The following is a 24,828-nucleotide window of genomic DNA, read 5'->3' on the forward strand; positions in this document are numbered from 1 at the left end:
AAATAAAGTTAAAGTACCAATGATTGTCACACACACACACTAGGTGTGGTGAAATTTGTCCTCTGCATTTGACCCATCCCCTTGTTCACCCCCTGGGAGGTGAGGGGAGCAGTGGGCAGCAGCGGTGCCGCGCCCGGGAATCATTTTGGTGATTTAACCCCCAATTCCAACCCTTGATGCTGAGTGCCAAGCAGGGAGGTAATACAATTTAAATAAAAAAATAGAATGCCTCTTTTCTATTTGCAGCCTTCTGAAGTAAATATCAACATTAACTTGGTGGGCGGGGGCGGGGTTTGGTGGTAGCGGGGGGTGTATATTGTAGCGTCCTGGAAGAGTTAGTGCTGCAAGGGGTTCTGGGTATTTGTTCTGTTGTGTTACGGTGCCGATGTTCTCCCGAAATGTGTTTGTCATTCTTGTTTGGTGTGGGTTCACAGTGTGGCGCATATTTGTGACAGTGTTAAAGTTGTTTATATGGCCACCTTCAGTGTGACCTGTATAGCTGTTGACCAAGTATGCATTGCATTCACTTGTGTGTGTGTGTGTGTGTCTGTTTGTAGAGGACGTTGAAGGCAGCGCCCCCAATAATGTTGTCCGGGTGGAAAATGGGAGAAATTCGGGAGAATGGTTGCCCCGGGAGTATTTCGGGAGGGGCACTGAAGTTCGGGAGTCTCCCTTAGAAAATCGGGAGGGTTGGCATGTATGAGTATTAGCGGTGTTACAGCGGCACCGCCGCTGCGGGCCAGCTCTAATATTAATTTGATATTGCCTCAAGGGCCAAAAATGGCCAGCGGGCCAGAGTTTGACACCCATGATATAAATTAAGGCTGACCCAGACTTCAACAGGTTGAAAAACTTATTGGGGTGTTACCATTTAGTGGTCAATTGTACAGAATATGTACTGCACTGTGCAATCTACTAATGCAAGTTTCAATCAGTCTACATTATGATTAATATTGTAACATAGCTACGTTTCACATTTTTAAATCATATTACTGACGTAAATAGATATACTTATTGAATAGCAAACGTTTACGACAATTACTAGTGTGTGAGGCCAAAACATTGCGACTGTCTCTTTAAGATAGACCCGCCCCTTAATTGGTGACGTAACAGGAAGTGCTGCCGTGCAGACGCCCATATGTCACAAGTATTTATTTTGTTTGGAAGACGATATTGTCTTCTATTTTTTAATAGCCACGGTTAATAAAATGAAGCAAAACGTCCTGTAAAGTTGCAGGCATCGAGTTGAAAGGAAAAAATGCCGTCTTCACTGCTGTTGTATCCCTTCCTACTGTTGCCGACCTTCGGACACGCGTCGGCGCCGCTGGTCATCAACACATGGAGCTTCGAGAATGCGACCATTGCAGGTATTTAAACGTCTTGGACTCCAATTGTTGGGTTTTTGTGGTGTAATAAAATCGAACGTAAACACGGTTCGAACACGTGACCGGATACGCGCAAATCAGGACGTGTTACGTATATGAACATGTTCTAAGTAGATGCAGCATTGGCTGCTGTGACGCGAGAAATTGGGCCGCCATCTTGAAGTGGTGATGAGGAGCTGGCGAGCAGCCTAAACTGACAGTTGACAGGTAGAAAACAAAGATGCTAAACTGACAGTTGACAGGTAGAAAACAAAGATGCTAAACTGACAGTTGACAGGTAGAAAAACAAAGATGCTAAACTGACAGTTGACAGGTAGAAAAACAAAGATGCTAAACTGACAGTTTAAAAACAAAGATGCTAAACTGACAGTTGACAGGTAGAAAACAAAGATGCTAAACTGACAGTTGACAGGCAGAAAAACAAAGATGCTAAACTGACAGTTGACAGGTAGAAAACAAAGATGCTAAACTGACAGTTGACAGGTAGAAAAACAAAGATGCTGAACTGACAGTTGACAGGTAGAAAAACAAAGATGCTAAACTGACAGTTGACAGGTAGAAAACAAAGATGCTAAACTGACAGTTGACAGGTAGAAAAACAAAGATGCTAAACTGACAGTTGACAGGTAGAAAAACAAAGATGCTGAACTGACAGTTGACAGGTAGAAAAACAAAGATGCTAAACTGACAGTTGACAGGTAGAAAAACAAAGATGTTAAACTGACAGTTGACAGGTAGAAAACAAAGATGCTAAACTGACAGTTGACAGGTAGAAAAACAAAGATGCTAAACTGACAGTTGACAGGTAGAAAAACAAATATGCTAAACTGACAGTTGACAGGTAGAAAAACAAAGATGCTGAACTGACAGTTGACAGGTAGAAAAACAAATATGCTAAACTGACAGTTGACAGGTAGAAAAACAAAGATGCTAAACTGACAGTTGACAGGTAGAAAACAAAGATGCTAAACTGACAGTTGACAGGTAGAAAACAAAGATGCTAAACTGACAGTTGACAGGTAGAAAAACAAAGATGCTAAACTGACAGTTGACAGGTAGAAAAACAAAGATGCTAAACTGACAGTTGACAGGTAGAAAACCAAAGATGCTAAACTGACAGTTGACAGGTAGAAAACAAAGATGCTAAACTGACAGTTGACAGGTAGAAAAACAAAGATGCTAAACTGACAGTTGACATGTAGAAAACAAAGATGCTAAACTGACAGTTGACAGCTAGAAAACAAAGATGCTAAACTGACAGTTGACAGGTAGAAAAACAAAGATGCTAAACTGACAGTTGACAGGTAGAAAACAAAGATGCTAAACTGACAGTTGACAGCTAGAAAACAAAGATGCTAAACTGACAGTTGACAGCTAGAAAACAAAGATGCTAAACTGACAGTTGACAGGTAGAAAACCAAAGATGCTAAACTGACATTTGACAGGTAGAAAACAAAGATGCTAAACTGACAGTTGACAGGTAGAAAACAAAGATGCTAACCTGACAGTTGACAGGTAGAAAAACAAAGATGCTAAACTGACAGTTGACAGGTAGAAAAACAAAGATGCTAAACTGACAGTTGACATGTAGAAAACAAAGATGCTAAACTGACAGTTGACAGCTAGAAAACAAAGATGCTAAACTGACAGTTGACAGCTAGAAAACAAAGATGCTAAACTGACAGTTGACAGGTAGAAAAACAAAGATGCTAAACTGACAGTTGACAGGTAGAAAACAAAGATGCTAAACTGACAGTTGACAGCTAGAAAACAAAGATGCTAAACTGACAGTTGACAGCTAGAAAACAAAGATGCTAAACTGACAGTTGACAGGTAGAAAACCAAAGATGCTAAACTGACATTTGACAGGTAGAAAACAAAGATGCTAAACTGACAGTTGACAGGTAGAAAACAAAGATGCTAACCTGACAGTTGACAGGTAGAAAAACAAAGATGCTAAACTGACAGTTGACAGGTAGAAAAACAAAGATGCTAAACTGACAGTTGACATGTAGAAAACAAAGATGCTAAACTGACAGTTGACAGGTAGAAAAACAAAGATGCTAAACTGACAGTTGACAGGTAGAAAACCAAAGATGCTAAACTGACATTTGACAGGTAGAAAACAAAGATGCTAAACTGACAGTTGACAGGTAGAAAACAAAGATGCTAACCTGACAGTTGACAGGTAGAAAAACAAAGATGCTAAACTGACAGTTGACAGGTAGAAAAACAAAGATGCTAAACTGACAGTTGACATGTAGAAAACAAAGATGCTAAACTGACAGTTGACAGCTAGAAAACAAAGATGCTAAACTGACAGTTGACAGCTAGAAAACAAAGATGCTAAACTGACAGTTGACAGGTAGAAAAACAAAGATGCTAAACTGACAGTTGACAGGTAGAAAACAAAGATGCTAAACTGACAGTTGACAGCTAGAAAACAAAGATGCTAAACTGACAGTTGACAGCTAGAAAACAAAGATGCTAAACTGACAGTTGACAGGTAGAAAACCAAAGATGCTAAACTGACATTTGACAGGTAGAAAACAAAGATGCTAAACTGACAGTTGACAGGTAGAAAACAAAGATGCTAACCTGACAGTTGACAGGTAGAAAAACAAAGATGCTAAACTGACAGTTGACAGGTAGAAAAACAAAGATGCTAAACTGACAGTTGACATGTAGAAAACAAAGATGCTAAACTGACAGTTGACAGCTAGAAAACAAAGATGCTAAACTGACAGTTGACAGCTAGAAAACAAAGATGCTAAACTGAAAGTTGACAGGTAGAAAACAAAGATGCTAAACTGACAGTTGACAGGTAGAAAAACAAAGATGCTGAACTGACAGTTGACAGGTAGAAAACAAAGATGCTAAACTGACAGTTGACAGGTAGAAAAACAAAGATGCTAAACTGACAGTTGACATGTAGAAAACAAAGATGCTAAACTGACAGTTGACAGCTAGAAAACAAAGATGCTAAACTGACAGTTGACAGCTAGAAAACAAAGATGCTAAACTGACAGTTGACAGGTAGAAAACAAAGATGCTAAACTGACAGTTGACAGGTAGAAAAACAAAGATGCTGAACTGACAGTTGACAGGTAGAAAACAAAGATGCTAAACTGACAGTTGACAGGTAGAAAACAAAGATGCTGAACTGACAGTTGACAGCTAGAAAACAAAGATGCTAAACTGACAGTTGACAGGTAGAAAACCAAAGATGCTAAACTGACAGTTGACAGGTAGAAAACGAAGATGCTAAACTGACAGTTGACAGGTAGAAAAACAAAGATGCTAAACTGACAGTTGACAGGTAGAAAAACAAAGATGCTAAACTGACAGTTGACAGGTAGAAAAACAAAGATGCTAAACTGACAGTTGACAGGTAGAAAACAAAGATGCTAAACTGACAGTTGACAGGTAGAAAACAAAGATGCTAAACTGACATTTGACAGGTAGAAAACAAAGATGCTAAACTGACAGTTGACAGGTAGAAAACAAAGATGCTAAACTGACAGTTGACAGGTCAAAAACAAAGATGCTAAACTGACAGTTGACAGGTAGAAAACAAAGATGGTGTTCAGCGTTTTCCTGCTCAAATGAGCGGACTGTTGAAAATAGGAATCGGGGGATTACTTTTCACAAGTAAGATTTAACATTAACGTACTATTGGTTGTATTTTGTGAAAAGAATATTAGCACAGAGTTGAGAAGGAGCAAAGATCTTCAATAGTACTAAAATCCCAGCCGCTAGCAAACAAGAGTATGACCATAATGGAATTGCTTGTCAATGACATTAATTACATTTAAAAATGTCATACTTGAATAACATAAAGTTGAAATAAATGATTAATTGATTGATTGATTGAAACTTTTATTAGTAGATTGCACAGTACAGTACATATTCCGTACAATTGACCACTAAATGGTAACACCCCAATAAGTTTTTCAACTTGTTTAAGTCGGGGTCCACTTAAATTGATTCATGGTACAGATATATACTATCATCATAATGCAATCATCACACAAGATAATCATCACGAGTATATACACTGAATTATTTACAATCCGGGGTGTGGGATGTGGAGGGGCGGGGGGAGGGGGTTGATATCAGCACTTCAGTCATCAACAATTGCATCATCAGAGAAATGGACATTGGAACAGTGTAGGTCTGACTTGGTAGGATTTGTACAGCAAGTAGTGGACATAGAGAGAGAGAGAGATCAGAAAACATAAGAACAAGTATCTACATTTGATTATTTACAATCCGGGGAGGTGGGATGTGGAAAGGGGAGGGTGTTAGTTTAAAGATTGTAAATATAAAGATTGTAAAAGCCAACAGGGGTAAAAGTTAGGACCACAGTCCAGATTGTGTAGGGGGTTATATATGTTGGCTAACTAGACAATCAGATGGACAGTGGCTATACACTATTATACAAGTCTAAATGTAGTCTAGCTTTCCAACCCAATTTTGTGTAGCAGGTTTGGTTTACAAGCTTTCAGCCCCACCTACAACAAAATTCACCAGTCGCCACTGATTATGATGCATTCTCATTTTAGGCAAAGTATAAGACAATACTTTCTTAACAGTATAATTGTAACCAGGAATAAGTCTTCAAGCAACAATATTCAAATACTAACATTGTTGGGTAAGACGTAATTTGGTTTTATTCTGAATCCAGTGAAACAGATTGGTGGTTTTAGCTGACATAAAGACTTTCAGGTGTTTATATACAGTATGTTTATGTTTAAGTATTTGGCAGACGCTTTTATCCAAAGAGACATATGTAGAAAATACATATAAAACAATCAGTGTAAACATGATCATTTAAGGGAAGAATGTATTACAAAATATCAATACAAAGTGTCAAGACAGAATAAACTCTCTGCTGCTACAGCAACAGAGATACAATCTATAAGATATATAGATATCTAATGTATTCATACATTGTTTATGTAGGATATACACATGTATATATAACCTAATCATATTGTTTCTTCAATTTAAAAATAGCTGACCGTTTTTTTCCCAATTCTCTGGGATTATATTCCCAGTTTTGATCTCGGACGTCTGGTCACTTATAGCATATAAGAATATTCTATTACTGTTAAGCAAACTATGAATAATAAAACGTGTCCTTTTATCATAGCTACACGTATGACAAAAAAGCGTGTGAAAATCAGTGGTATTCAGTGAGGTAAGATGAATTAAATGTGCTGACAGTTCATTGCTCCTGCCAAATGAATTGCACTGAGTGGAGCGGCTCACCACTCCAAGATGGCGGCCCCGCGTCTCGTCAGCGCCAGTAGGCAGTAGCGGTCGATGCTGCGTCTACTTATAAGATGTCTATGGTCGTTACTGGGTAATCGGAAGTAAACCGGAACTAACTATATGCCTATAAATTGCAGTACAATCGAAAGCTTCTCTTGTCATTGTCTTTAGGGTTATTTAATGAAAAATGTTCAACTTTTAAGGGTATAGAAAGCTTTCTTTTACCATTTAATAGGATATTAGACCATTCCCATCATCACTCCAGAAACTACGCTTGAAATTATGACGTCACATGCGAATATGAAGGCTGATTTCTTAAATGCAGCTGAACATTCCAGCCCCGTTTATGTCAGTTTATGTGTAATTCGGTGTAAATTAGTAGATTCCATTTTTTTCTTAGACGATTCTGTGATTCCCTCTGCAAGGCGTTGACGTGGAAAATCCTAGGGCCCTATTGAGATTAATATTTGTATCCAGGAGGAGACGGACTAGAGTGCATCACTTAGGGATTAAGGCGGTGACATTTAATTCCCATTACCTGTATGTTGTTGTTTTTTCCTGTAACAAATGTACAGCATGAGCACCGCTTAAAGCATCTGAGATCATTAGAGACTCCGATAGAGACAGGAAATGTACAGCAAGAAGCCAAGTGAGCTTTGTAACCCCTCGCTCTATTGGATTTTGTGTGGGACGATGCATCAGACACCTTCAAATTGGAAGTGAAAACACTTTAGTGCTGCTCGGGACTTATCTGTCAAGGCGGTTCTCCGCCAGGTGCACGCTGACAGATGAAATCTCGACCAGATTGGAGTCAAGTCAAACAAATCTCTCCCTGCCTGATAGATGGAAACTCTTTATTTTATCATCTGGACATCATCTTTTTCTCCCTGAGGCTGTTGTGAAAGCGGACAAAGTGGCACGATCTGTTCCGAGGGTACCTTCTTAGTCAAGGCTCGGGGGAGTCCCAACAACGTGTCCGGGTTTTTGCCTGAAAACCAGGACAATCTCCTAGGCCAGTGGTCCCCAACCACCGGGCCGCGGCCCGGTACCGGTCCGCGGACCGATTGGTACCGGGCCGCACAAGAAATTTAAAAAAAAATTTAAAAAAAAAAATTTTTTTTTTTTTTTTTTTATGAAATCAACATAAAAAACACAATATATACATTATATATCAATATAGATCAAAAAAGTCTGCTGGGATACAGTCCGTATGCACACATGATTGTATTTATTTATGTAAAAAAATAAATAAATAAATAAAACAATTTAAATACACCCCCCACACCGGTCCGTGGGACAAATTTTCAAGCGTTGACCGGTCCGCAGCTACAAAAAGGTTGGGGACCACTGTCCTAGGCCACAAATGTCAAACTCAAGGCCGGGGGGCCAGATCTGGCCTGCAAACACCTGGAAATGTGACAATAAAGTACTTAATATTTTCTCACTAAATGTAAAATATATGTACTGCTTGACATTGCCAACCTTTTAAACTTTACTAGTATCCAATATTGCAGCAAATATTACAGTGTATTATCATACTTTCCAAACATGCTTTTGTCTAAATAAAAAATACTTCACTTTACAGCAAACTACCCATCAAATTAATAAAAATGACAATACATTTGACGTTGTTCTTTACAGCATATAAATAACATGCATCATCTACTCTACTTGTAGTTTCCGTCAGATTATGAAAACTGGCAGATGATCACTCATGTCGGATATTAGACCACTGGTGGTATTATTATCAAATAATGGCATTCGTTTTCAGATATTGAGCCTCATGATCTTGAATATTTTCCTCCAGATTTGGTCCAATGTACACAAAGTACTTATTGAAGCTTTTAACTTCTTTGTTCATATTGTCAATTTGTACATTTTCATCTAAGAAGAGTTTAGGATAATCTTTCTTAGCATCATGTTTAATAATGCTATTTAGGACTACCACATGTTGCTCATATTGTTCTTTTTCTGGTCCAATAAATGACTGTAATATTATTTTCTACATGTTCGTAGAAGGCCAGTTCACTTGTTCTCGAACGTTTTGTACTTGTTCTCTGCCTCTGTCGATCTTTGTGTAATACATGTTCTACATCAGGGGTCACCAACGCGGTGCCCGCGGGCACCAGGTAGCCCGTAAGGACCAGATGAGTAGCCCGCTGGCCTGTTCTAAAAATAGCTCAAATAGCAGCACTTACCAGTGAGCTGCCTCTATTTTTTAAATTGTATTTATTTACTAGCAAGCTGGTCTCGCTTTGCCCGACATTTTTAATTCTAAGAGAGACAAAACTCAAATAGAATTTGAAAATCCAAGAAAATATTTTAAAGACTTGGTCTTCACTTGTTTAAATAAATTCATATTTTTTTTTACTTTGCTTCTTATAACTTTCAGAAAGACAATTTTAGAGAAAAAATACAACCTTAAAAATGATTTTAGGATTTTTAAACACATATACCTTTTTACCTTTTAAATTCCTTCCTCTTCTTTACTGACAATTTAAATCAATGTTCAAGTACATTTTTTTTTTTATTGTAAATAATTATAAATACATTTTAATTTAATTCTTCATTTTAGCTTCTGTTTTTTCGACGAAGAATACTTGTGAAATATTTCTTCAAATTTATTATGATTAAAATTCAAAGAAAATTATTCTGGAAAATCTAGAAAATCTGTAGAATCAAATTTAAATATTTCAAAGTCTTTTGAATTTCTTTTAAAAATTTTGTTCTGGAAAATCTAGAAGAAATAATGATTTGTCTTTGTTAGAAATATAGCTTGGTCCAATTTGTTATATATTCTAACAAAGTGCAGATTGAATTTGAACCTATTTAAAACATGTCATCAAAATTCTAAAATTAGTCTTAATCAGGAAAAATTACTAATGATGTTCCATAAATTCTTTTTTAAATTTTTTCAAAAAGATTCAAATTAGCTAGTTTTTCTCTTCTTTTTTCCGGTTGAATTTTGAATTTTAAAGAGTCGAAATTGAAGATAAACTATGTTTCAAAATTTAACTGTCATTTTTTTCGTGTTTTCTCCTCTTTTAAACCGTTCAATTAAGTGTAAATATCATTAATTATTAATAATAACATAGAGTTAAAGGTAAATTGAGCATATTGGCTATTTCTGGCAATTTATTTAAGTGTGTATCAAACTGGTAGCCCTTCGCATTAATCACTACCCAAGAAGTAGCTCTTGCTTTCAAAAAGGTTGGTGACCCCTGTTCTATATAATGTATTCTTCTTGTTGCAAGCATTTTTTAGTCCTTTTGTCATCTATTGTTGATTGCAATTAGTACTTATTTGGGACTGCACGCATGCCACTTTCCTGCATAAGCTGCAAGAATGTTTGGGCTGGGGCATGGGCGGAAGATGTGCTTCTGCAGCAATGTGTCGTTGTGTTGTTTCTGTAGCCTGGGCGGTCCTACAGTCCGGTGGCTCGGCGTTGGACGCCGTGGAGAAGGGGTGCGCTCGCTGCCAAGAGGAGCAGTGTGACGGCAGCGTGGGTTACGGCGGCAGTCCGGACGAAAGAGGGGAGACAACGCTGGACGCCATGATCATGAACGGGTAAAACCACTTACTCGAGGTGACGGATCACTAATGTATGCCAAAAAGAAATCAAATAAAAGTTGACTGATGCTGTTTGAGCAGCAACACGATGGAGGTGGGCGCCGTCGCCGACCTGAGGAGGATCAAGAATGCCATCGGGGTAGCGAGAGCAGTGATGGAGCTCACCCAGCATACCATGCTGGTAGGAGAGTCGGGTATGACAATCATCTTTTGACTATGATTATTTACAACCATTACCAACTAGTATGAGCCAGGTTAAGAAACAGTACAAACTATGTTTACAAACTATAGGGAGGAAAATCTTAGCGTCTAATTTCTATCAGAATTAATAGGGCAGCGGGAAATAATCGATTCACACATCGAGATCTTCAAGAATACATTTGTAGAAATATGTGTTTAGGCCATCTTCGTGCCTACTGACTGCATGTATATGTCAGCAGACAAGAGGAGCTTTTGTAACCTGTTTTAAACGTTTTTTTTTAAATAATTCATATACTATATAATGCGAGAATCCATTCTAAATCGAATCCCCATTTCACAAATCTTAATCAAATCGTATTGTGATTTACCGTAAGAGTCTTTTCCCTACTAAAACAATCTCTTTTAAAGACTTCAAAGACTCTTTATTTGTACATTTTTCCATGCATGCAAGATATACGAAAGAATAGACTGCAAATACAAATATATTGTCTTTGCAGTCTATTCAATTGAATATAAGTTGAAAAGGATTTGCAAATCATTGTATTCTCTTTTTATTTACCATTTACACAACGTGACAACTTCACTGCTTTTGGCTTTTGTATATATACATGTATACATTATATGTACATAAATGTATATATTATGTGTGTGTGTGTATATATATATATATATATATATATATATATATATATATATATATATATATATATATATATATATATATATATATATATATACATACATATATATATTATATCTCATCATGCCTCGTTTGTAAGTATATTTCAGCTCATTTTATTTCCTTTACTTACAGTATGTCCTCTGTGTATTTAGAGTTTATTTTTTCCATGTTTCATGACACATTATCTGTATGTAATATTGGCAGCATTTCTGATAGTTGTTTGTGTGCCATTTTGTTCCAGACCACAGCAAACGTTAACCAGCTTGCAAAGATTGTAATAAATCCATTAGAAGAAGACAGTCTGCAGTTTCCTTTAACTTGGACACACACATCTATACCTTTGGCCATTTTAAGAAAGTCATTTCCAGGAGTTATCTCACCCTCTGAGAAGTTTTACTAATGTTTTCCAATTTTGTAAAAATGCATAGAATAAATGTTACATTTCAACATTTCTGTCAACAAAGATTTGCGTCAACCTTTGATAGTAGGCTATTATAGCTAATATAGACACATTATGTGTTGCCTTCATTATAACACTTATATAAGACTTTTAAAGTCATTTTGATAGTAGGCTAATATAGCTAATGTAGACACTTACATCTTGTGTTGCCTTCATTATAAGACTTTTAAAGTCATTTTGATAGTAGGCTAATATAGCTAATTAGCCACTTGCATCATGTGTTGCCTTCATTATAACACTTATACAAGTCTCTACATTTTTTGAAACTCCAAACCGATTACTTTTTTGTATTTTTGGTCCAATATGGCTCTTTCAACATTTTGGGTTGCCGACCCCTGAAATAGGGGTAGGAATCTTTGAGTACCTCATAATTCAATTGTCAGTTGATTATTAATGCAACTTTATTTTATTGTATATTATTATTAGACATCATGTACTATTATATTTAGTTATGAATAACATGTACATAAAGCTCCTTTGGCTGCTGACGTATGCAAGAAAGTATTGTGTTGTTTAAAGTTATTGTGTGTATATATAGAAGACTATATTCTGGTTGTTTTAGTTTTAGTGCCTTCTAAAATGACGACATGCCCCAACACTAATATAGTAAATATTAAGCTAAAGACTAAAAGAGGCAATTCCTGAAGGAATTGCGTGTGAATGCTCCAATGCTGAAGTTGAAGTGAAATGCTGATAGAATGTAGTATGAATGTAAGAATAGTTTAAATGTGGGAATGGTTTGAATGTTGAAGAGTTTTAATTTCCGGGAAAGTCGGAATTAGGTTTGGAACTTGGGAAAGTGTTAGTTTGAAAGGGTTAATATTTGAATGGTTTTAAAAAGTTGAACAATGTGGGAATTGTGCAACTTGGAAAAATGTCCCGTTCCTGGAATTTTGGGAAAAGTGGGATTTTTAAAAAATGATTAAGAGCATGAATGTCCTGAATGAGCTGAATTGGTTGGTGTTGGAATTGTTTAAATCGGTCAAGAAATATTGAAGTAGTAAATAGGGATGATACTCGAAACCGGTTTTCCCGGTTGTTCGATAAGAAAAGAACCGAGTCCTCGGACTCGAATCCCTTTTTAAAAACCGGTACCCGTTATCGAGACCACTATAGTAAGGAAAAAGAGTTGGTTCTATATTCGAACCCCTCGGAACGAATCCCGTCCCGACCAGAAATGCTCCGTGGGACATCACAAGAAATCAGTCACGTAGCTCAGTCATTAGGCGCAGATAGCGAAAGCAGGAAAAAAATGGACGGGAAAAAGCGCTCCAAGGTGTAATAAAGTTCAAAACAAAAGGTATAATCCATCGAATAACTTTACTGGGAGATTTGAGCAGGGTACAAACACATGACCAACACTTTTACCACCAACCGGAAACATAGCAACCAGGCTAGCAACGCACCTCCTTTACGGCAGCTGTCGCAACATTCTTAAAACAACCGCAGCACATACATATATATACAACATATCTCCCTTTTTTAACTTATGTTTTTCTTTCCTTGTAAACAAAACAAAATCACACTGTAGATGTGTTGTCTGTCTAATTATAAATAATGCAGACGAGGCGTGTTGGCTGAGTTCTTGACGTTTACTTTCACGGGTGACGACATGCAACAACACTTTTCGGGGCTACCGCGCATGCTCGTAACTCCCGTTGCATGCTGGGTAGTGTAGTTGTTATATTCTCTAGCTCATAACATCTTTCCCCCTATAAAGAAATAATGTTAACTCAATAAAGTGTATTTCTTTTTTTAGCTTTAACTTTTCATTTTTTAGCATTGTAACCACATTTGCAAACAACTTTTCTATTCATAGAATTTTCTTTCAATAAAGAAATAAAGTGCAAAAATGTCAAAGCTTCATAACAAACAGTTATGTCAAATAGCAGCAGAAGTGCACTTTTTGGAGAGCTGTATTATTTCCAGTTTTGTGCCCAAGGGACTGATTTTATTTAACACTATATTATTATTTATACACCTATAGTGATCACAGAGACAGCTTGTTTTTGTGTTACTGTATATATTTGTTTCTCTGAAAAATCCCACTTAATATACTTTGGGTAACAACAGTCAATATATATATATATATATTTTTTAGGGGGGCAACAGTCAATATTTATTTATTTTTTAGATTAAATTGTTTTCTTATATAATAAAAGTGAGCTTTTGTTAAACCAAATATTGTGTGTTTTTTTCCATATACAACAACCTATCTGGACTCCATAAGAGAATCGATAAGGAATCGGTTCGATAAGAGGATTCGATAATAGACTCGAACTCGATAATTTCTTATCAAACATCATCCCTAGTAGTAAATGGTATTAGGGAATTTCAGGAAAATTGGGGATTTTTTTGAAAATAGTACAAAAAAACAACTTGAATGTGTTGAAATGGTTGGTGTTGAAATGTTTAAAAATCGGTCAAGAAATGTTGAAGTAGTAACATGTTGAATTGAGGAATGGCATTACGGAATTTCGGGAAAACCGGGAATTTTCCAGTTCAAAAAACAACTTTGTTTTTTGTCCTGATTAAGAGGAATGTTTTGAGGGTGGAACGGTTGAAATGTGTTGAAAAATGTGGAAGGAGTAGTCGCCAGAAAAAAGGGTGGAAATAAGGGCTTTGGAAAACCAGGAATTCTGGAAAATCCTGGAATTTTTTTGAACTTGGAAAAAGGGTAGTTTGAATTTCCAGAAGGGTGGAATGTGTAGAAGGTGGAATGGTTTGAATATGTTGAAAAATGTGGAAATGGTGGAAGTTTGAAAAATGGCCAATTCATTTTGAATGGGAAAAATGTCCTGGAAAACCTAGAAATCTGGGAATTTTTGGAATTTGTCAAGGGAAAGCCCGCCATTCCCGAATAGGCTGAACAGTTGGAAGTTGGAACGCTTTGAATCGGGTGAAAAATGTGGAAATGGTGGAAGTTTGAAAAATGGCCAATTCATTTTGAATGGGAAAAATGTCCTGGAAAACCTAGAAATCTGGGAATTTGTCAAGGGAAAGCCCGCCATTCCCGAATAGGCTGAACAGTTGCAAGTTGGAACGCTTTGAATCGGGTGAAAAATGTGGAAGGTAGAGCGTGCCAAAATCTGGAGAAGAAGAAGAAGAAGTTGAATAATAAATAGATGAATTCTAGTGTAGAAAACTATGTGTGTGAATGTTTTGGAGCATTCACACAACAAGTAAATCAATGAGGTTCAGTACAGTACATAAAGATAGGAGCACAATTTGTCATTTCTGGATCTAAATGAAGCAATGACTTATTGGGTTTCCTTGTTTTCTTTGCAGCGACGGTGTTTGCGGAGAACATGGGCTTCATGGCCGAGGACCTGAGCACCATCAAGTCTGTGGATATGTTCACACAGTGGCTGAAGGGCAACTGCCAACCTAATTACCGCAAGGTGAGTGCGCTCGCATGTGTTGATTAGTGGTGGCTGCAGGCGCTGTTTCTAAAAAGGTATCACACTGAGCAAACTCCGCTGGCATACTAACACACTTTTTCATTAAATAAATGAGCTAGGTGATTTTGTAAATGTTTCATACTGTTTTGGTGCTTTGATCCATTTTGTCCCTCAAACTCTGGGGTCTTTAGCCCCGCCCTAGTGGCTCCCTGGAGCATTTTTTTTTTTTTTTTAAATAATTGAAAATAGAACAAGATGGGGTAAAAATAATAATTTTGTTTTAGTATGTTTTAGTATGAGGACAAACATGACACAAACCTTCCCAGTGGTTAGAACTACCACTGTTTAATATGTTTGTGTGTATGCTTCACTGATGACACCAAGTGGTCAACATGATTTTGTCCTACTAATTTCGGCGGTCCTTGAACTCACCATAGTGTGGACTGTGACGCAACAGTTTGTTCACATGCAAAATCCTCCACTCCTTCTTTTGTCTCATTTTGTCCACCAAACATTTTATGCTGTGCGTGAATGCACAAAGGCGCGCTTTGTTGATGTTATTGACTTGTTCGAGTGCTAATCAGGCATATTAGGCTAGCTGTATGTACATATTGCATCATTATGCCTCATTCGTAGGTATATTTGAGCTAATTTAATTTCCTTTACTTTTATCCTATGTATATTTCATTTATATTAGCATGTCTCATGACACATTATCTGTATGTAATATTGGCTGCATTTCTGATAGTTGTTTGTGTGCCATGTTGTTCCAGACCACAGCAAACGTTACCCAGCTTGCAAAGATTGTAATAAAAACATTAGAAGAAGACAGCCTGTCGTTTCCTTTAACTTGGACACACACATCTATACCTTTGGTCATTAAAAGCCAGTAATTTCCAGGAGTTATCTCACCTTCTGTGTAGCCTCTGATTTACTAGTGGTTTCTAATGTTGTAAAAATGTGTAGAATAAATATTACATTTCAACATTTCTGTCAACTAAGATTTGCGTCAGCCTGCGACACAATCATTTTGATAGTAGGCTAATATAGACACTTACATCATGTGTTGCCTCCATTATATCACTTATATAAGACTTTTAAAGCCATTTTGATAGTAGGCTAATATAGCTAATATAGACCCTTACATCATGTTGTCTTCATTATAACACGTACATAAGACTTTTAAAGCCATTTTGATAGTAGGCTAATATAGACACTTACATCATGTGTTGTCTTCATTATAACACTTATATAAGACTTTTAAAGCTATTTTGATAGTAGGCTAATATAGCTAATATAGACCCTTACATCATGTGTTGCCTTCATTATAACACTTTTAAAGTCATTTTGATAGTAGGCTAATATAGCTAATATAGACCCTTACATCATGTGTTGTCTTCATTATAACACGTACATAAGACTTTTAAAGCCATTTTGATAGTAGGCTAATATAGACAATTACATCATGTGTTGTCTTCATTATAACACTTATAAGACTTTTAAAGCCATTTTGATAGTAGGCTAATATAGCTAATATAGACCCTTACATCATGTGTTGCCTTCATTATAACACTTTTAAAGTCATTTTGATAGTAGGCTAGTATAGCTAATATAGACACTTACATCATGTGTTGCCTGCATTATAACACCTATATAAGACTTTAACAGTCATTTTGATAGTAGGCTAATATAGCTAATACAGACACTTACACTACCGTTCAAAAGTTTGGGGTCACCCAAACAATTTTGTGGAATAGCCGTCATTTCTAAGAACAAGAATAGACTGTTAAGTTTCAGATGAAGTTCTCTTTTTCTGGCCATTTTGAGCGTTTAATTGACCCCACAAATGTGATGCTCCAGAAACTCAATCTGCTCAAAGGACGGTCAGTTTTGTAGCTTCTGTAACGAGCTAAACTGTTTTCAGATGTGTGAACATGATTGCACAAGGGTTTTCTAATCATCAATTAGCCTTCTGAGCCAATGAGCAAACACGTTGTACCATTAGAACACTGGAGTGATAGTTGCTGGAAATGGGCCTCTATACACCTATGTAGATATTGCACCAAAAACCAGACATTTGCAGCTAGAATAGTCATTTACCACATTAGCAATGTATAGAGTGTATTTCTTTAAAGTTAAGACTAGTTTAAAGTTATCTTCATTGAAAAGTACAGTGCTTTTCCTTCAAAAATAAGGACATTTCAATGTGACCCCAAACTTTTCAACGGTAGTGTACATCATGTGTTGCCTTCATTATAACACTTATATAAGACTTTTCATTTTTTGCGGCTCCAGACAGATTTGTTTTTTGTATTTTGGTCCAATATGGCTCTTTCAACATTTTGGGTTGCCGACCCCTGCTCTAACTAATAGCTGGGAATGTGTTTTTTTTCGAATCTGGGCATCTATCTTTATTGATCATATTCACAGTTGGCTCGAGCTGAAGGTCAGCAGTTAATGAACACAAACTTCCGCGTCGTCTCTTTCTAACACACGGAGAGAAGTTGAAGAGAAGATCCAGACTTTCCTCCGATAATTGGACAATTGGTGCAGTGGTTAATTTGCTGCAGATGGCTTGTTGTTGTTTAACCCTGATGGATGCAGTGAGATGAGCACCCAACAGTGCTGGGAAGGAGTGGTGTGCATCTAGCTAAGGAAGTGGGGAGATTGATTGATCAAAGTACTAACATAGTCTTGAGAATATGGTGGATTATTACATTCCGGAAGGGTAGTGGTGGAACGACATGTACAAACAATGTGAAGGGACCAATCAGTGTATAGCTTGAAGAATGCAACTTATCTGGTAGGTTGGCCACCAGAATACAACAAACTTGAATGAGTTGAAATGGTTGGTGTTGAAATTTTTCAAATCGATGGAGAAATGTTGAAGTAGTAACATGTTGAATTGAAAAATGGTATTACGAAATTCCTGGAATTTCAGGAAAACCGGGAATTTTTCCAGTTGAAAAAAACACTTTGTTTTTTGTCCTGATTAATGTGGAATGTTTTGAGGGTGCAACGGTTGAAGTGGGTTGAAAAATGTGGAAGGAGTAGACGCCAGAAAAAAAAAAGGGTGGAAATAGGGCTTTGGAAAAGCAGGAATTCTGGAAAAAAATTTTGAACTTGGAAAAATTATACTTTGAATTTCCAGAATGGTGGAATGTGTTGAAGGTGGAATAGTTTGAATAGGTTGAAGAATGTGGAAATGGTTGAAAGTTTGAAAAATGGACAATTGATTATGAATGAGGAAAATTAAGAAAAAAATAAGATAAATCCTGGAACTTTTTTAGATTTGCTGAAGTAGAGCACACATCTCCCAAACAGGCTGAATATTTTGAAGTTGGAACAGTTTGAATCAGATGAAAAATGTGGGAGTTGTGGAACTTTGAAGAATGTCCCATTGGAAATTTGGGGAAAGCGGGAATTTTTTTGAAAATGGTAAAGGACTTGAATGGCATAATTGAATGAGTTGAAATGGTTGGTAATGGTGGAGAAATGTTGAAGTAGTAACATGTTTAATTGAGAAATGGTATTACGGAATTCTTGGAAAACCGAGAATTTTTCCTGTTCAAAAAACAACTTTGTTTTTTGTCCTGATTAATGTGGAATGTTTTGAGGGTGAAACAGTTGAAGTGGGTTGAAAAAAGTGGAAGGAGTAGTCGCCAGAAAAAAGGGTGGAAAAAGGGCTTTGGAAAAGCAGAAATTCTGGAAAATCCTGGAATTTTTTTTAACTTGGAAAAATTATACTTTGAATTTCCAGGTTGGTAGAATGTGTTGAAGGTGGAATGGTTTGAATAGGTTGAAGAATGTGGAAATGGTGGAAGTTTGAAAAATGGACAATGCATTTTGAATAGGAAAAATTAAGAAAAAATAAGAAATCCTGGAAATTTTTTGGAATTGTTGAAGTAGAGCACACATCTCCCAAACAGGCTGAATATTTTCAAGTTGGAACAGTTTGAATCAGATGAAAAATGTGGGAGTTGTGGAACTTTGAAGAATGTCCCATTGGAAATTTGGGGAAAGCGGGAATTTTTTTGAAAATGGTAAAAGACTTGAATGGCATAATTGAATGAGTTGAAATGGCTGGTGTTCGAATTTTTCAAAATGGTGGCGAAATGTTGAAGTAGTAATATGTTGAAACGAGAAATGGTATTACGGAATTCCTGGAAAACCGGGAATTTTTCCAGTTCAAAAAACAACTTAGTTTTTTGTCCTGATTAATGTGGAATATTTTGAGGGTGGAACGGTTGAAGTGGGTTGAAAAATGTGGAAGGAGTAGTCTCCAGAAAAAAGGGTGGAAATAGGGCTTTGGAAAAGCAGAAATTCTGGGAAATCCTGGAATTTTTTTAAACTTCGAAAAATTATAGTTTGAATTTCCAGAATGGTGGAATGTGTTGAAGGTGGAATAGTTTGAATAGGTTGAAGAATGTGGAAATGGTGGAAAGTTTGAAAAATGGACAATTCATTTTGAATGGGGAAAATTAAGAAAAAAATAAGATAAATCCTGGAACTTTTTTAGAATTGTTGAAGTAGAGCACACATCTCCCAAACAGGCTGAATATTTTGAAGTTGGAACAGTTTGAATTAGATGAAAAATGTGGGAGTTGTGGAACTTTGAAGAATGTCCCATTGGGAATTTTGGGAAAGTGGGAATTTTTTTGAAAATGGTAAAAGACTTGAATGACATTATTGAATGAGTTGAAATGGTTGGTGTTGGAATTTTTCAAAATGGTGGCGAAATGTTGAAGTAGTAACATGTTGAAACGAGAAATGGTATTACGGAATTCCTGGAAAACCGGGAATTTTTCCAGTTCAAAAAACAACTTAGTTTTTTGTCCTGATTAATGTGGAATGTTTTGAGGGTGAAACAGTTGAAGTGGGTTGAAAAATGTGGAAGGAGTAGTCTCCAGAAAAAAGGGTGGAAATAGGGCTTTGGAAAAGCAGAAATTCTGGAAAATCCTGGAATTTTTTTGAACTTGGAAAAATTATAGTTTGAATTTCCAGACTGTGTTGAAGGTGGAATGGTTTGAATAGGTTGAAGAATGTGGAAATGGTGGAAGTTTGAAAAATGGACAATGCATTTTGAATGGGAAAAATTAAGAAAAAATAAGAAATCCTGGAACTTTTTTAGAATTGTTGAAGTAGAGCACACATCTCCCAAACAGGCTGAATATTTTGAAGTTGGAACAGTTTGAATAAGATGAAAAATGTGGGAGTTGTGGAACTTTGAAGAATGTCCCATTGGGAATTTTGGGAAAGTGGGAATTTTTTTGAAAATGGTAAAAGACTTGAATGACATTATTGAATGAGTTGAAATGGTTGGTGTTGGAATTTTTCAAAATGGTGGCGAAATGTTGAAGTAGTAACATGTTGAAACGAGAAATGGTATTACAGAATTCCTGGAAAACCGGGAATTTTTCCAGTTTAAAAAACAATTTAGTTTTTTGTCCTGAACTAGACTTACAATACTTTAAAACCAGCCTGCACCTACACCCAGCCCTGGGAACATTAAGCATCTTATTTTAGTGATTAAAGCCTGCATGCTGCTGAAACAAACACTCATAGAATTATAACATGTTTAATCAGCAACATGATGATGTATACATGTGCAGTGAAGTCTACATTATTTATAAAATCAGCACGCACTAACGAGCCAAGGAAACCCTTTTGCATGTTTAAGTGCCGATAAAGTGTGTGTGCCGCTGCATCTCACGAAAATTATCAGGAATCCAAAAGGGCCCCAAACATAAAGGTGTTTAAAAAAAAGAAGTCATATTTATATTTTTTACGCACACATCTAAATCAACTTAAGATCTTTCCGTTGATTATAGCTTTCCATTATATTTTCATGTTTTTTTCAAACTTTTTTTTTATTATGGAAAACACACAAAATATGCAACATTTTCCTCCCAAAAATATTTAAAAGTGTAATATTTGATGTAAAGTAAGTGGAGCCTTTAATAGGTTAATTATTCATAACAACATTGAGTTTGATTATTTTTTTTTTTTAATCAATTTGTGGAAAAAACAAACAAAAAATCTTAGTAAAATTATTTTTTTTGGTTTGTTTTCTCTATGGTCCTTTTAGTCAAATTAAAATGTGTTTTTTTGTGTCAAAGACACAAAATATGCAATATTTTCCTAAAAATATTTAAAGGTGGAATATTTGAAGTAATTGGACCTTTTATAGTTGGTTGCATGGAGATGTCCTAAAAGGGTCTTTTCGACAATTGATTCTTACATTTATATATATATATATATATATATATATATATATATATATATATATATATATATATATATATATATATATATATATATATATATATTTTTTTTTATTTTTATTTTTATTTTTTTTTATTTTTTTTATTTTTTAAATGTATTTATTTATTTGAATTATTATTATTTTTTGATTATTAAATCAGTCCAACAAAATAATACACAATAATACCATAATAATACAATTCCAATACCAAATATTTAAAGTAATTGGAGCCTTTTATAAGTCAATAATTCACAACATTGATTTTGATTAATTTGTTTTTAACAAATTACAATTTGAAAACAAATCTCACTAAAATTCTCAGGGATTCAAAAGGGCCCCAAACACAAAAGTGTTTAAAAAAAAGTCATATTTAAATTTTTACGAACACATCTAAATCAACTTCAGGTCTTTCTGTTAATTATACTTTTTCATTATATTTTCATGTTTTTTTGTTTAGTTTTATGCCCTTTTTGTCATGAAAAAAAACGTCTTTTTTTAATGGAGAAAACACAAAATATGCAACATTTTCCTCCAAAAAATATTTAAAAGTGTAATATTTGATGTAAAGTAAGTGGAGCCTTTAATACGTTAATCATTCATAACAACATTGAGTTTGATTCATTATTTCTTTTTAACAATTTGTGGGGAAAAAAAACAAACAAAATCTTACTAAAATGATCAGCACTACAAAAGTGTCAAAAGTGTTAAAAAAAAGTCAAGCATATATGTTTTAACATTTTCTAAATCAACTTCAGATCTTTCCGTTAATTACAGCTTTTCATTATGTTTTCTTGTTATTTTGTTTAGTTTTATGCCATTTTTGTCATAAAATGGAAAACACAAAATATGCTAAATGTTCCTCCATGAATATTTAAGTGTAAAGTAAGTGGAGCCTTCAATAGGTTAATCATTCATAAAAACATTGAGTTTGATTTTTTGAACAATTTGTGAAAAAAAAAAAAAAAAAAAATCTTACTAAAATTATCAGCGCTCGAAAAGTGTGAAGTGGTAAAAATAAGTCAAGCATATATTTTTTTTTAAATTTCGAAATCAACCGCAGATCTATCCTTTGATTTTTGATTGTTTTTGTTTTTGTTTTCTGTACAGTCCTTTTAGTCAAATAAAACATATTTTTTTGTGTCAAAAACACAAATATGCAATATTTTCTTAAAAATATTTAAAAGTGGAATATTTGAAGTAATTGAAACGTTTTATATATATGCAACATTTTCCTCCATACATATTTAAAACTGTAAAGTAAGTGGAGCCTTCAATAGGTTAATCATTTATAAAAACATTGAGTTTGATTTTTTTGAACAATTTGTGAAAAAAAAAAAAAAATTACTAAAATTATCAGCGCTCTAAAAGTGTTTATAGGTAAAAATAAGTCAAGTATATATTTTTTTAAATTTCAAAATCAACCGCAGATCTATCCTTTGATTTTTGATTTTTTGTGTTTTTTGTTTTCTGTACAGTCCTTTTAGTCAAATAAAACTTAGTTTTCTTGTGTCGAAAACATAAATACCGTATTTCCTTGAATTGCCGCCGGGAATATAGTATTTGCCTGCCTAGAATTACAGCCGGGTCAAACTCGTTTCGCAAAATAATTAGCGCATGCTTGGCACTTCCGCCGGGTCAAATATGAGTCATTAAGTGACTCCCGCCTCCCGCCTCCTGGTGGTAGAGGGCGCTAGTGATCCTTCTTGCGACTTCCAGTACTGCAGAAGAACGGTGCGGCAGAAGAAAACAACAAGCAGCAAGCCTGAGCAGCGATCGTTTGCTTGCACTTTTAACATGGAGGATTACATATCTAAAATAAAACAGTTTTCTAAACTGGACTTTCAATCGAAGCAGGAGGTAATAATTAAAGGAATATCTCCAGAGACTTTTAAAACTGAAGAAAGATAAGGAAGACTGCATTTGATCAGAAGCAGCTGCAGATGGACATCATTTATAAGTAAAGGTAAGACCATAATAACGTTTTTTTAATTAAATGTGCTTTTCATGATAAGGTAAGCGCCGGAGTGAGAAGAGGTTTTAAAATAATTAGCGCATGCTTGCCCATCCCGCATGCTTTTGGTAAGCGCAGGAGTGAGAAGAGGTTTTAAATTAATTAGCGCCCCGGCGGCTATTCAAGGAAATACGGTATGCAATATTTTCCTCAAAATATTTAAAGGTGGAATATTTGAAGTAATTGAAACCTTTTATAGTCTGTTGCATAGAGATGTCCGAAAAAGGTCTTTTTGACAATTGATTCTTACATATATACAGTATATTAAAACCAAAAAAATGAATCAATTTAAATTTGGGATGAATAAGAATTGCAATTTTGGATGTGAATCTATGTTTTGTGCACTCCTTCTACATTGGGTGGATGGGAGCATCTTTCACAGTGCTCTCCTGTATGCTTGAATTCTCCTGCATGAGTTCCACCTTGGGAAAAGTTTGGACCCCCTTGCCAAAGAGGAACCATTACAATGAGTTCTTGGCCAAAAATATATGTGCAATGACAAATAGTTTGGCCAAGCTGTATACATTTACACAAAGAGAAACTGCAAACACTGACAAATGTTCCGTCACAGAGCAGATGGGAATACAAAGTAGTCAGCATACATACATACACATTGTTGAGTAATCAATATGCTCTCCCTGTGGTTTACTTTACACACAATGCTTTTTTTTTCACCTTGGAAAAAAATATATGAATTACCGTGCAGCAACACAGGCGTGGGTGGGGGGAACACTATTGTTATTAATTGACAAATGGTGTCATCAAACTGGAAACATGATTTTATAATTGTTGTGCTTGTCTTACAGGACAGCTGCATTATTACATCCTGTTTTTCCCCCCAGAATGTATTCCCAGACCCATCTAAATCCTGTGGACCTTACAAACCTGCTGCCATTCTGGGACAGAAGAAAAAGGAGCAGCATACTAATATTGGCTCTCATGACACCATAGGTGGGTTTTATGGATTCACAAACACGGATGTGTCGTTTGTCTTACAGAAATCAATAACCTTTTAAAATGGACAAAGAAGGATTCAGGGGATGGACTGCACATAAGAGGACATTCATACATTGCTTAGTGACATCAGTGCGTCCTTAAAGGTGGTATTATGATAACTTAGTGACATCAGTGGGGACTTATGATGACTTAGTGACATCAGTGCGTCCTTAAAAGGGGACTTATGATGACTTAGTGACATCAGTGCGTCCTTAAAGGTGGTATTATGATAACTTAGTGACATCAGTGGGGACTTATGATGACTTAGTGACATCAGTGTGTCCTTAAAAGGGGACTTATGATGACTTAGTGACATCAGTGGGGACTTATGATGACTTAGTGACATCAGTGCGTCCTTAAAAGGGGACTTATGATGACTTAGTGACATTAGTGGGGACTTAAGATGACTTAGTGACGTCAGTGTGTCCTTAAAAGGGGACTTATGATGACTTAGTGACTAGACTGACCATACGTCCTCTTTTCCCAGGACATGTCCTCTTTTGCGGGCCTGTCCGGGCAGAGTTTCTTAAATGCCTCAAATGTCCGGCATTTTGAGTTAGGGTTGCATGTATTTTCAATG

General features: G+C 35.8%; 1 protein-coding gene across 1 annotated transcript in view; it reads left to right on the plus strand.

The window, feature by feature from the left end:
- Positions 1-1,107: 1,107 nt before the first annotated feature.
- Positions 1,108-24,828, plus strand: part of aga (aspartylglucosaminidase) — a 37,576-nt gene continuing 13,855 nt past the window's right edge. The window contains exons 1-5 of the mRNA XM_062039736.1: positions 1,108-1,367; positions 10,076-10,229; positions 10,314-10,426; positions 14,864-14,976; positions 24,095-24,203. Coding sequence (XP_061895720.1) covers positions 1,259-1,367; positions 10,076-10,229; positions 10,314-10,426; positions 14,864-14,976; positions 24,095-24,203 — 598 coding nt within the window. The 5' untranslated portion in view covers positions 1,108-1,258. The remainder of the gene's footprint in view (positions 1,368-10,075; positions 10,230-10,313; positions 10,427-14,863; positions 14,977-24,094; positions 24,204-24,828) is intronic.

The sequence above is a fragment of the Entelurus aequoreus genome, linkage group LG28, assembly GCF_033978785.1.
Source record: "Entelurus aequoreus isolate RoL-2023_Sb linkage group LG28, RoL_Eaeq_v1.1, whole genome shotgun sequence".
Classification (NCBI taxonomy): Eukaryota; Metazoa; Chordata; class Actinopteri; order Syngnathiformes; family Syngnathidae; genus Entelurus; species Entelurus aequoreus.